The sequence below is a fragment of the Pagrus pagrus genome, assembly GCF_965226575.1.
Source record: "Pagrus pagrus genome assembly, chromosome: 9".
NCBI lineage: Eukaryota > Metazoa > Chordata > Actinopteri > Spariformes > Sparidae > Pagrus > Pagrus pagrus.
Genome location: NC_140193.1, coordinates 10,175,075 through 10,189,044, shown reverse-complemented (window position 1 = coordinate 10,189,044; position 13,970 = coordinate 10,175,075). Strand labels below are relative to the sequence as shown.

The 13,970-nt window shown below is 39.1% G+C and overlaps 1 protein-coding gene across 2 annotated transcripts; it reads left to right on the top strand.

The window, feature by feature from the left end:
- Positions 1-352: 352 nt before the first annotated feature.
- On the top strand, positions 353-12,845 carry spopla (speckle type BTB/POZ protein like a). 2 transcript variants are annotated; one of them, XM_084362273.1, is made up of 12 exons: positions 353-521; positions 1,771-1,856; positions 3,517-3,634; positions 4,207-4,328; positions 4,477-4,628; positions 4,776-4,903; positions 6,887-7,064; positions 7,648-7,703; positions 7,898-8,020; positions 10,507-10,649; positions 10,755-10,808; positions 11,325-12,845. In XM_084362273.1, exons 3-12 carry the CDS (start codon positions 3,557-3,559, stop codon positions 11,467-11,469), a joined length of 1,179 nt encoding a protein of 392 aa, XP_084218399.1. In that variant the 5' UTR covers positions 353-521; positions 1,771-1,856; positions 3,517-3,556; the 3' UTR covers positions 11,470-12,845. The 2 variants fall into 2 exon arrangements, with proteins under 2 accessions (XP_084218399.1, XP_084218400.1); XM_084362274.1 differs by lacking the exon at positions 353-521 and adding an exon at positions 669-798.
- The last annotated feature ends 1,125 nt before the right edge of the window (positions 12,846-13,970 follow it).

Below are 13,970 nucleotides of genomic sequence, written 5' to 3'. Positions count from 1 at the left end.
AGTTATTCATATGTAATATGTGTATTTTGAAGTATTTTATGCAGTGTTTGATGTCTTAAAATAGCAATTAGCCATTTTTCTATGCATCTTGCATGAATAATCAGCATGTGAGGTCTTTAGAATAACGTGAAGAACTATAGTTGTCAGATGAAAGTATCCTGATTAATTAATATTATTATTATTATTATTATTATTATTATTATTATTATTATTATTATTATTATTATTATTATTACAGCAGCAGTAGCACTGGTAGTAGTAATAAAGTCTGGATCAGTTGATAAAATGAGATGGAGCTGAATGTTATCCAAAATTCGCGCATGCGCAGTAGCTATATTTTCTAGCCTGTTAAGCTACCAGCCAGCTAGACAGATGCAAGCTAGCACAGATATAAATTAGACAAAGAAACCTTGTGAAGAGACTCTGTGAAAAAGAGTTTAAAGTGGCGGAGGGTGCCAGGAGCGACTGTGACACAAAGCTATATGCGTTATTCGATATATATGGAAGTATGAAATTGAAAGGTACGCCGTCACCATGTCTTTTTAAACTTTTTGTGAACAGTCAGTGCAGAGATTAGCTTCGGCTAGCCGCTAGTTAGCCGCCGTTGTTTTCCCACCAGCAGATTGTACCAAAACGTGAGGGTTTACGTTAGCTTGGCTCGTTAGCATCCTGTCACAGGGATCAGTGGAGGCCCTTTGTTTTACACCGGGTAATGCGGGGTCTAAACAGCACATTACCAGTTTAACTTGTGGTATCCTTAGCTAGTTTGTGTTGCGACAGAGGAGTAACGTGACTAATGTAAGTTAGCCCGATATAACGTGAACGGATTTTTTGTTAACATGATCTGTGTTAAGCTAGTTGATCAGTGCTAGCTGCATTTGCGGTCTGGGGCTAAAGTGAAGTTAACATTAATCTTGCTAGTGAGAACATTAATGTTAGCTTGAGTTAGCTAAATACGTATTTCACACACAATTGACAGAATCGCGCAGTCTAATAGATTTCCTTGAACAATTGTACTGTTGGGTATATTAGCTTAGATTTCAAAGGACGATAAGTCCGGTGAAGTGAAATCGTGAAGCGATATTGATGATGGTTTGGAAATTAGTGTTGACACTTTAGCTGATGTTACGCTAACATTGAGCTGTTGCTTTCTAGTGATTTCGGGTTTTTTTGTATTAAGGGTAGCCACATCCGCTTACATTTTTGAATAGCACATAAGCTAAAGTAAGCTCCGAAGCTCATTTAACGTACGATCATTTAACTTTCAGCTGATGTAAACTAGCTGCCTGTGCGGATAGCATCGTTTCTGTTATATTTAAGGCGAGGTAGCAGGACAGCTAATGTGTTAGCCAAACAAAGTTGCAGGTGAATCTTGAGTTGGCTAATTTAACTGACTGGTTTATAGGCCGAACAGTCAGTTACAGGCTAGGCTATACGATAAAGCATCACAAATTCAGTTAACATTTAACATGGCAAGGTTTTTAAGGCCTACACTACCACTAACAATCTGTTATTTTACCGCTAACTGATGCCCTCACATTTTTAATAACGTGGCATTGACTGGTTTCACAGCTCTAATTTTCAACTGAGGTCACTTTATTGACACTTGGATTATTTGTAGGCCTTGATAAATATGACAGGTCTGCTTTGTTGTGAGAGCTGTGGCTTAACTGCCAAATGCTTTAACATTGGTTGCTAACATCAGTAACTTTTCAGTGAGGTGGATCAGGTCCATTCTCTGTCTAATGTCTGTTTTTCTTTTCTTTCTAGAGTGGCACATGAAGATGGGGCCATGAAGGATCCTGTGATAACTTAGGAAAAAAACTGCATCTTTGTACATTTCAACCATACAAGAGGTGACAAGAAGCTCTTAATTTCCTTGCTGATGCTGCATGATTTGGGATTTCATGTTTCACCATTATAGCTAAAGGGGATTCAGTTCCAGCAGTGTAATGTGTGGTACAGTTATGTTATGTCTTTGGACTCAACTTGAGTTGTTTGTTCAGTTGTCCTCGACTCAGTCACTAATACTTGAAGTGATTTATAAGCTAAGACACTAAATGATGATTTTTAGTCCCTGCTTGCATGGTCATGAGTGCACATTGTCTCAGAATTAAAATATTCTTAGCATCAAACTGAATCTGGGAAAGAAAGGGAATTTTTAATGGAAAAGGCTGCAAACAAGTGGCCCAGTGAACACACACATAAATAGTCCCATTACGTGTGTGTGTACACTGAAGTTTTACTCAGAGGTTTCTGTGATGCAGGAGAAGAGGTGATCAGATGGTGGAAGAAGTTGCATTCGACCGTCATCCTTTCTTCTCTGCCTCCCATCTTTCTATGTGCTTGTGTGCAATGTGTTAAAAAGACTTTGTATGGTATATCTCGAAGGCAACATAACAGACTTTATGGTTTTTAAGAAAGACCTTCTGGCGAATGATTGTAAATACCTTACACTGATATGGGTTGATCCGAGGGATGACAGTGGTTTAGAGGAACTGATATGAACTTTCCTTGATGAGAAATGTGAAAGTAAATGTGCTGACACACCAAAAGGGGTGTCGGTGAAGGAGGGAACGGAAAACATTTGCAAATGTGATTCTGATTCTGTGTGCTGGCTTTGGTATGACTGCTGTCTGAACAGTTGCGCTGCTCAAGTGAAATGAAATAGGAATGTTTGCACATGAAAAATGGCTGTTGTATATGACTAAGACTGTGTTTGGACTCATTTGCTGTAATAACAATTATCTGCACGGTGTTACTGGCCAGAGCCTAGCCTGTAACCGACTGCTCGGCATATACAGTGGTTACTGAACAGCACTGTTAAAGGTCCAGTGTGTAGATTGGAACCAAGCCTCTCCTATGGTGGCTGCTAAAAATGGCAAAGGCTCCGTGTTTGATTTGTTTCTGGACCTTTTTTTTTTTTAAGCAACTACCCAATTCACCTCACCAGTGAGTCAAAAGTGTGACATGGGAAGTTGTCTCTCCACAATGGTCTCTTTTGTGGCTTTTTTAACAACCCAGACTGCCTAAACACACCCTTGTTTTTTTGTTTTTCTTCTGGTGACACTTTTGCAATGGAAGAGGTTGAGAACAGTTTTGCTTAAGTTGTGACGATGGCAACATAGTCAGTAACTGTGTCGACAGTGAATTCGACAATTTTGTTGTTTTGTTTTTTAAAGTTACAGAAGATTCAGCTTACTATGTAGCATGGATACATCTGCAAATGTCCATTCACATCACATAGTTAAAGTTATTTACAAAATCTGATGTCTCTCACAGAATTATAAGATGTCAAGACACAGTCAGAATGATTTGGTGCTGTTTTGGTTGCATCACATTATGTAGCAATTAAAATCCAAGTAGATTCAGATCATGTGAAGGATTTTACCATCTTGATATTTGTATATATTTTTTATTATGTCAATGGTTGAGCTGAAATTATTTCATGTGTGTCATTTATGCTGTTAATTTGTGCAAAAGTAAGTTACTTATTGTTTTTCTTGCAACGATTAGTGCTTCAAGGAAGATAGCGAGTGGTACCCCGAAGCCAGTGATGTCACGGGTTCCCACCCCTCCTCCCCCTGGGGAGATGTCAAGTGGACCTGTGGCAGAGAGCTGGTGTTACACACAGGTATTAACATGACTAAACTTGTTAAACCATGTTCTATGCAATCATTTGATAAAACCGATCATGTTTTAGATAGCTTGTTAAATACTTTTCAAATCCTACCACACTGCTAGGAAATCAGCTTTAAGAACTACTGAGTACTTTATTCGCACTTCGTTCTGTCTTCATGTTAATAGGTCATTTCACAGCAGACAATGTGACTTGTCATGGTAGGAGAAGCAAAGTTGATACTAATAACATTAACGGTGGCTCAAGCGTTCCAGTAAAGCCATTTGCCATCCAGCTTGCTCAGTACCAGGGCCCTGAAACTGAAGCAGCTAATTGCAATTCAGCCATCATTAATTTTATTACTTCACATCTTTGTTATTACTTCACATCCCAACTGTGACATATCAATATCTATTCTGTCAAAAAGTCTTATATGTGGTGTATTGTTATTATTCAAATTAATGTAATCTAGGACGGACAGCCCCGAAATTAGCCTTATTTTTTAAAAGAAAATGTAAACAAAAACAAAGAGCTTTGGTCTGATTGTTGCTGAATGGTTTTTTTCGTTGTTTTTTTCTGATTCCAAGGTCAAAGTTGTGAAGTTTTCCTACATGTGGACCATAAACAACTTTAGTTTTTGCAGAGAAGAAATGGGGGAGGTGTTGAAGAGCTCGACCTTCTCCTCTGGCCCTAATGACAAGATGAAATGGTCAGTGCTCGAGCTAAACCGCTCGCTGCTGTTCATGCAAGCGAGACTCACCCCTGAAAGCTTGTCATAATTCTTCAGTTTTGGTAAAAGTTGTAACCGTCTTCTTTGTCACGTTACTGACGCGCCGCTTTGTCTTTTTACCTACCAGGTGTCTGCGAGTCAATCCAAAGGGACTTGATGATGAAAGCAAAGATTATCTGTCATTGTATTTACTTCTTGTTAGTTGTCCAAAAAGTGAAGTCAGAGCAAAGTTCAAGTTTTCTTTGTTGAACGCTAAAAGAGAGGAGACAAAAGCGATGGGTGAGTACAAGCAGTCAGATCATGATCACTTCCAGTTTACCGTATCTCTTGCGTTCCTTTTATACCTCCACTTTTATTCGTGTTTCTAATTTGCAAGTAAAAGAATAGCAATAATAAGACTCGTTATTGTTTTTCTTGTTGTTACAGAAAGCCAAAGAGCATATAGATTTGTCCAAGGCAAAGACTGGGGCTTCAAAAAATTTATACGGAGAGATTTCCTCCTTGATGAAGCCAATGGACTCTTACCAGATGACAAGCTCACCCTGTTCTGTGAGGTAAATGCTGCTGCTTTCTTATTTATCCTTCAAATTAATAAGTTGCAGTCTTTTATTTATAAATGGTTCAAATGAGCCACACTTTAGTCACGTCTACTTGCAAGATAATCTATGGAACTAAACATTAAAGTATATTGGATGGATGAACGGGAGAGGAAATATTTTTGTCTTGTTATTTGCTTGGTTATTCATTTTTGGGAAATCATTGATTACACATTCCCCTTCTGTTCACCGAACAAAAGCTGTTTCTCAATTCTGTCTCATTTTTTGAGTAGATTAATTAAAGAAAATAACCAGAAATATAGGTGCTGTGTATGGTTGTTTTGTTTACACTTGACTAGATGTGCAAAACGTGTTGGTGCGTGGGCTGAATAGACCCGAGTCTGGGGTGTCAATTCTGTTGTTTAGAATAGTTAAAAGTGTTAAAAAAGAGAGAAAACCTGCTATTTGGGTGTTTTCATCATTGCATGTGAGTACCATGTTGCTGAGATGCACTGTGTTGTATGTGGCATACAACTAGAGATGCACAAACTGCAATTCAGTTTTTAATTTTTTTATTAGAAGTCTGACCTGCCAATTCTGATTTTCTTTCTAAGAACTATAATTAATAGCATTCACAAACATTTTCTGCACCAGGTTACACGACCTTCCCTCCCACTCACTTAGACAAATCATAAAATAAAGTGCTCTTTAACTGGACAGAGCTTTTGTGGTACAAATAACATCCAACTGGAAATGAATTGCAGTAATATCCCACTTTATTTGTTTAAACCGTGCTGCCCTGGTTCAGACAACAGAAGATTATGTTGTTGTTTAACATTTATCACCATTGACGCTTAAAGCCGTCCGACTGATCAGTTGATCGGTGCATCGCTACACACAACCCCAAATCCATAAAAGCTGAGATGCTGTATAAAGCATAAATAAAACAGAATACAACAATATGCAAACAAACTCTTTACCTTTTAGCTGTTTAAGAACATTTTCCCGAGCTCATGCTATAATATCCTTTCTACAATAGTGTCTCACAATGTGGTGAACCTCGCCCCGTCCTTGCTTGTGAATGAGTCTTTCATACATCTTGAGCATTCCACAACTCTCCCAGTCTTTTGTTAACCCGGTTTCAACTTGTTTGGCATCAAATCCAGAATGTATTTTACAAAAATGAAGGAAGTTGATGAAGCAAAACATAGAATATATTGTCTTTGTCCTCTTTTCAATTGAGTATGTGTCAAAAGGATCAGAAAACGATCATCCTGTTTCAGTCATGTTTGAGTCAGGCTGGGTTGTACCAAAAATGAATCTTTGCAAACATCAGAATCACATCACCATGTTCCCCCAAATGTAACCTTAAGTGAATCAAGGCTAGAGTCTCTTAATTCTTGTCACGACCAGTTTACATCTGATTGTAAGCTCTAGTGCCATTTAACTACAAACATACTGTTGGCATTTGCTTTAAATGGCATTAACCTCTTAGAAAGTGAAAAGCTTCCTCCATCTTAAATCATTTACAATGATGCTTGTTTTCTAAATAATTCAATTCCGTCTGTCGGGAAGAATAAATGTCTTCTACAATGTTCTTTCAGGGGACAAGCTAAATGAAGTGTCAATGAAATTTGATTTGAATGGAATTGGCTGAATACTGCCATGATCAGACGTGTGCCAGACAACACTTTCAAAAGGATTCAGCCATTTCTGGGAAATTGCCACTTTGATAAACAAATTACATTCAAATTAAAGACAAAATGCCTTTCGTTATCAATTAGGTGTTTCGGCAGAGTTAATTAATTTTGGTTTCAAGTGGTTGTGTTTTGCAAACAAGATTCCCTCCCACTGTAGGTTCCTCAGTCTTCAAAATACACTCTAAAAGGAGCAAATTAAACTCAAATGAGACGGCTCTCCAATGCAGGCAGACATTTCTGCTGCTGGATTTGTTGAGATGTTCAGCGTGTTGTTCTCTCTGTCATGTTTTGTTGTGCATAGGTAAGCGTTGTCCAGGACTCGGTTAACATTTCGGGCCAGTCCAACATGAACATGCTGAAGGTCCCAGAGTGTCAGCTGTCTGATGATCTGGGGAACCTGTGGGAGTGTTCACGCTTCACAGACTGCAGCCTCTATGTCGGAGGGCAGGAGTTCAAAGCCCACAAATCCATCCTTGCAGGTAAAACAGTCCCCTGGCCCCAGCATTTTAGCACGCAGCAACCCAAAATGGCCCTAGACAGACATGTTTATGCCCTTTTCTTAATGGCCTCTCCTGGAGATCCATAAGCACCTCAAAATGCTACAGAGGGTTTGGTGTTCCTGGCATGATTTGTAGCGGCCTAGTTCAGCAGTGGATGCTAATCCACCCTACCACCCCTGCTTGGCCCTACTTGACCCAGATGACTGGAGGATCCAGGAGATTGAGAGGCTCTCCAGCTTGTGTCCATTAGACATGGTGGCAGCTGCTGTGGTCAGGGGCAAGTGCTGACAGAGTGGTAGCTTTCTGGATTTTGTGCAATTTTCTTTTTTTTTTTTTTTACAGACACAGTTCAAACTGATGTGTTGTGCTAAATACATCATTTTTGTTTGTTTGTCTTTTTATTCTTACACATAGGACAGCTGTATCTCATGCTGTTTAAATTAGCGCTTCTTTATTTGTCACACAGCGCAATGTTGGTTGATCTTGATGAACAGTAGCTATTTATTTGGTGTGCTAACATTCGTATCATGATGTTGACCGGTCATATTTATTTCTTTGACAGCGAGGTCACCGGTCTTTAATGCCATGTTTGAACATGAAATGGAGGAGAGTAAAAAGGTAAGAATAACCGGTTACTTAATAGTTCATTTGTGTCTACTATCGCAGTGCTCTACTTCCTACATGTGCAATAATTATCTCTCAGGAGCCTTTTTCATGTTTATAATGAACTCTGATCCTAGCTCAGTGATAATGAGAGTCTTCTTTAATGGATGTTTTGAGTCGTACAGAAACCTTTTTGTCTTCCCTTCCAGAACCGAGTTGACATCAGTGATGTAGACCCAGACGTCTTTAAAGAAATGATGGGCTTCATATACACAGGAAAGGCCCCGAACCTGGAGAAGATGGCAGACAATTTGCTGGCAGCTGCAGATAAAGTAAGTCCCAAAGTAATTCGAACGTTTGCAAAACAACCACTTCTTTTCCCGAGGCAGAAAAACAGGTCCCTCTATTTTTGTCTTTGGACAGTTATTTTTATCAGTTTGTGAGTTAAATGCCATGCAGAAATGTAATCTGATAAAACCTGTGTTTAGTTAAGCTCCAGCCACTCGCCCCACCCTGAAATTATCTTGGGATACAACTCTCATTTTCACAGATAAAGAGCTAGCTTTTTTTTTTAAACCACTGTGTTTAACACTTTGACCTGTCAACTCTATCAAAATAACTCAGATGAGAATTTGAGTTTTCAGTTATCAGACTTCATCGCCACAAGGTGTTCTGTCAAGTTAATTACAGCATCAGGTTATTTACACACTGAAACACTAATGCTGAAGCGGTCATTGGATGAGCAGTCATGTACCTCACTGTTTCTCCAACGCTTGGGTTTGAATGTTTGGAGCCTCCAATCAGTGAAGTGACCAGAAAGCAGTGCAAGTCAATGAGGCTAAAAGGCTAATGCGGTCTGTTGTGTAATTACACAGCTGTTAGCTTGCATTCTAATGTGGCATAATCTCAGTATTGATAAACTATAAATAATATAGTCCATTACACCCCACCTCATCCTCACCCATTATTACAACATGTTTGTGCAGGGTGTGAAAAATATAGAATTCAATACAGGAAAGTAGCTCTTTAACAGATACTTAGTATGTTTGTGTAGCATATAATTGAAGGTAAGAGAATTGAGGAGGTATTTAGCAATGTTGTTTTTATTCTATAATGGAAATTTCTTATCATCTTTTGTCAACAGAAATTATAATTTATGATTTAAAAAAATAAATCAATATTTAAAGCAGTTGTTGGGTCATAACTTAATGACGTGAGAGGCAGTGTTAGAGACTTGATTTGCTGTTCAGGTGCTAGTTTGGATTTTCTTCCAGATTTTACTATGTTGCCAATAGATGTTCACATTTTGTCGTCCCATTTTGCAGCTTTTATTAAGTTGCAGTTAAGAGTTGGTCGTCTCAAGATTTCAGATTGTGATCAATCTTGAAGGCGTCCGCAATCTAAATTTCAGGTGAATCATGCCGATCTCTGTATTGAATGTTTCCAAACTTCACATAACCCAGCTGACCTAGTAGATCCGTGTCTTCAACAGGGCCCCCCCACACTAACTGCAGTGGGCCCGCCATATTATTGTTTAGTAATATTTTTAAAGTTTTTATTTTTTCAAGACTTTAAATGTCATGAATTTGATACATTATTAGCAAAAATAACAAGAACCATTTAATTTACACCACATTGATGATTGTCTACCTGTGATTCCTTGTGCATTCATGTGAGACAACTAGCCTAACCGTACACGTAATCACCATGCAGCACCTACCCATAAAGGAAAAACTAGGCAACTATGTATTATTGACAAATATTGGCCAGTTATCTGTCGTATTATCACAAGTGTATGGACATTTTTGTGTGCCACAATGTATTGTGTCGTAACTTATTGCTAAAACCCTAAAAATATTAGCCATGCAACTGCTGCAGACTTGTTTATACATGGCACTATGCACCGCCCTACACGTTAATGCTAGTCCAGTTGAATATGCAACAGCTTGTTTACAGTTTATGTAGCCGGGGGTGCTTGGCCTGAAAAACGTTGAAAACCCCTGCAGTAGAGCGATGTAGCCAACTAGAGGGCTATGATAATCGGACAAATTACTTCACATTGCTCTCCCGCGGGTGACCTACTGTAAACGGTGCAACTTGAGTTATAGCTAGCAGCATGGTGGATGACGAGCTTGTGCCAAAAAAAGAACCATCTTTAATAAATATTGTGTTTTTAATGGTGCAAATGCAGAAAATCAGAGGCTGTTTCAAACTCCCAAGTCTACAGGGCTTTTTTAAAATTTAAAAAATAAGATTGTAATTTAGATTGTGGATCATGATTGGGATTCAATAGATTGTGTTATTATTTTATTACCAGATTGCCTTTAAAATCAGTGCAGCTTTAAAAGCCATATTACTTTGGGGACTGCAGCCGTCTATAATCTTATAAATACTTTTTAGGCACCACCACTTTATCACGATTTCACCTCTTGTAGGGTTAGCAAAACTGTATTAAGAGTATCGTGCTGTTTGTGAATGTAAAGGATGAGTTTCAACTGAACAGCGAACCAGAATATTGAGCAACAACCGTGCATGCCTCCCTCCAATATCATTACTGAAGTGATAAATCAAATACATCATGTGGTGAAAATTGGGTATTTCCTGTTTTTTCCATTGCAGACGTTTTGGGAGTGGTAATTTTTTTTCCCCCGTTCCCAGGAGAGTCGTAATCATCAAATTTAACTAACTGATCACATCTGTTCTGATCTTTTGTGTGTATTCAGTGTAGTTGAGACAAAACCTCGAACCATGGGGATCCACTTTACATCCAGCGTGTAACCGCTTCTATTTGTGTCCCCCTCTCGCCCCCCTACCCCAGTATGCTCTTGAGCGTTTAAAGGTCATGTGTGAAGAGGCCTTGTGCAACAGCCTTTCAGTGGAGAATGTGGCCGACACCCTCATCCTAGCAGACTTGCACAGTGCCGAGCAGCTCAAAGCACAAGCCATAGATTTTATCAACAGGCAAGTATCGCAAAAAAAAAAAAGAAAAAACCTCCAGTGATAAATTCCTGCTGCCATTTCTGTTTACCAGCCCTGAATGCTTACCTTTTTATCTCCTTGCCATAGGTGCAGTGTCCTGAGACAGCTGGGCTGTAAAGATGGAAAGAACTGGAATAGCAAGTATGTAATTAGCTGATATATGTGACACAAGATTAATAACACACTCTTATCTCTTCCCCCTACCAGATGCATTAGAATTCATTGTTTTAGCCCAAGCAGACAGAGTGCTATTTGCCTTTTCAGTTTGAAGCGGCATATCTTTGTATCCAAGTTATTAATAGACTCATACCTGGATAAACCCTGGAAATGGAATATTTGCAGAATTTTAAAAAGAAGGGAGGCGGCCGCTGTTTGAAGTTTTTCTTTCAGATGATATAGTGTGTTGTCATAGGGCACCTTGAAATGTTTAACTTCTTTTCCATCTCATGCATTCAACATGTGAAGACATTTTAACCCGACATTAATTTCAACCCATGCATGGAAAGCACTAATGGCCCCTTTTTAAGTTTTCCATGCAACTCACAAATCAAGTCCCCCCTTATTTGCTTTGTCATTACAATCTCATTTATGTTTATTGATTTTTAATGTGCACGCTCTCATGTCTGAGTGTTAACTTCATTTTGCCTGTGCTTACAGTCATGCTACAGATATAATGGAGACTGCAGGCTGGAAGTCAATGATCCAATCCCACCCTCACTTGGTAGCCGAGGCCTTCCGTGCCCTGGCTTCAGCACAGTGCCCACCCTTTGGTCTTCCCAGGAAGCGTCTAAAACAGTCCTGACTGCCTGACTGTGCCCCAGGACTTTACTGGAGGTGTGAAGCATGGGTTTACAAAGGAAGGACTAGCGAGGGTACCACTCTTATTTCCACCAAAACTGAACACACTTGAATAAGGAAGAGTGGAGCTTTCTGGCCAGGGGATGATGTGGGGAGGCTGGCACGTGGACGACTGACATCAGTGGATTTGGGAAAAAAATTGGTAAAATCGGTGTCGCTTGCTTGCTTTGCTGCCCCAACTGAATTCTGTTCAGCCTGGGTAGCAAGTCGAGCTGTCTGCTACTGTTTTTTTTCCCTGTAATTTTGAAAATGGCCTTAATATATCTGCCATTGCTCTGGAGCTGCTCTAGAGTACTTTGTCTATTTTACTCTGTGCCTGCCTTGTCACAAAGACCAGGCCTCCTCCAGGTTGCACTAGTTCCCATGAATAGTCATTTTGATATGGAGTTCTATAGGAACGTAACAAAGGTTTAACTAAATGGGAAATATTATATATTTGTAATGTTTAGCCCGTTTTGTGACTAGACATTAAAAAGCATGAACACTTTCAGTGCAAGGTCAGTTCTTTACACTTTTTAAAAGATGTGTATGCCCCATATTGATGGCACCATTTCTATGTAAATGACAGTTGAACCATCTTCAGAAGACCAGTGTACAAGAAAGTCTATTGCATATTTGTGGGGAAAAAAATTGTAATCTGCCATTACGAAGACCCAGTGTCAATCCTTTATAATACATGTAAGACGGAAAAGTGTCTATACTTTGGCCCTAATATATTAAAACATTGGAAGTATATGGAAGTATTTACTCAGTCTCCCATTTGAATGACATATTCCAGATCATACGTCTGTGACCTGTTATAGATTAAATTTTGAGAATTTCTGTCCTTTAGTATCACCAACTTGCAAATATTATATATTCTCAATATATTGTGGTTAACTAAAAGTGGAGAGACTAATGCATGGTCATGTTATTGTCAAAGAAAGTGTCCAAGTACCAATTTTGTTTTTAACAATTTATTTTCTGCAATTATCTGACATATTTGTGCAGAATTAAATGAATTGAGTATGTGCAAAAAAGATTTCCTCTAACATGCTTGGATATTTGTAGGATGCTGAGCATCACTTCTACTGGCAATGTTATTCTGTGTTTGAATGGGGGGTTGTCATGTTTATCCAGTCCGTCTCGTATGTAGTGTGGTGTGACCAACACTTCAGAGGATTTTGTAAATTAAAAGAGTAGCATCATTTTTACATGATATTACTCATCATTCAGCGTCATGTTGAGATGTTGAACCCTCTTTTGTTTGGAAGCAAAAAAGATGAAGTTGTTGTCTGCAAGAATGCCTGCATTAACCCATTAAACCATTTTCCAGCAGTCTGAAGGAGCCCGGGTTTATTTTATTTTTGTCTCTAAACTGGGGATTGTTTAAATCAATGTGACAAGAGATTCCAGTTTGAAGACGGGTGATTATTATCTACGCTCTCTTTTTAATGGTCATGTTAATGGATGTGGATGTCAGGCTGCGGTGCTTCTTTTTTTTCCTCTCTCTTCAGTGGTTTTCTTTTCAAATAGATAAGACAACAACACCACCGTGATAATCAAAAGAAATTGTGCTTAAACTGCATTAGCATAGCACCATGTTTAATGGTGAACCTTTTTTACACTGCATGAAAGAGATTTTCCCTCTTGTTTTATGTGTGAATGCTCGGCGCAAGCTCTAATTAAAGTGAACGCGAGGCCGCTCTGTCCTGCTGGAACACAGACGTCTTCATCAGCAGCTTGCTGATCCTCGTCCGCCCCTCTCAGCACAGATCCTAGGAGAAGACCTGATACCATCTATGCTTTAGGACGCCTCTCCAACCTTTTATCTTTCTCTTTCGCTTTCCTCCACTGACTGTAATGCTTGAAGGAGCCGGTGCCTGCAGTGGCATCGTCGCAATCGAAAATTTATTCTGTCCTTTGGATCGTAGGAAATGAGATTGTTAAAAGAAGCACATGAGGCCAGAACTTTAGATGCTTGAATACAAAACTGGTCTTGGTCAAATTTTTATGTGACAAAACCCTTGTGGCATGCTTCCAAATAACAGCGAGCCTGCAGTAGAGTGCAAACTGACACCACCCTTTCCACCATGAATTGAGAGACAACAGTAACAGTAATCTGTGACGCTCAGTACATCCCAGGAGGTGTTTTATAATGAACTCAAAGATGCTTTTTTAACTGCTGTGCTTTCCTCAGACTCATCCAATTAGGACGTACTGTAGTTTCCTTTGTTTTCTTGGATGCATTTTGAGAAAACCAGTAAAGGATCAGCAGCTTGTCAAATCCAGCTCTGGTGTGCATCTGTAGCAAGAGGAAGCATTTTTATGGACTGAGCTTTTGCAGAGAGAGCTGATACACGTGTTCAAGCGCAACATGTTTAGTTGCTGTTACACTCAAATTTAAATAGTATTTGTTTCCACATGTAGACATTCAAATCCACTTGTGAAAAATGTAATATTAAA

Bases quoted from the DNA above. Each gene is read 5' to 3' on its own strand.
- spopla (XM_084362273.1), top strand. From the start codon at position 3,557: ATGTCACGGGTTCCCACCCCTCCTCCCCCTGGGGAGATGTCAAGTGGA. The intron at 4,629-4,775 runs GTGAGTACAAGC...TTGTTGTTACAG, and splicing joins AGAGGAGACAAAAGCGATGG to AAAGCCAAAGAGCATATAGA. The intron at 4,904-6,886 runs GTAAATGCTGCT...TGTTGTGCATAG, and splicing joins AGCTCACCCTGTTCTGTGAG to GTAAGCGTTGTCCAGGACTC.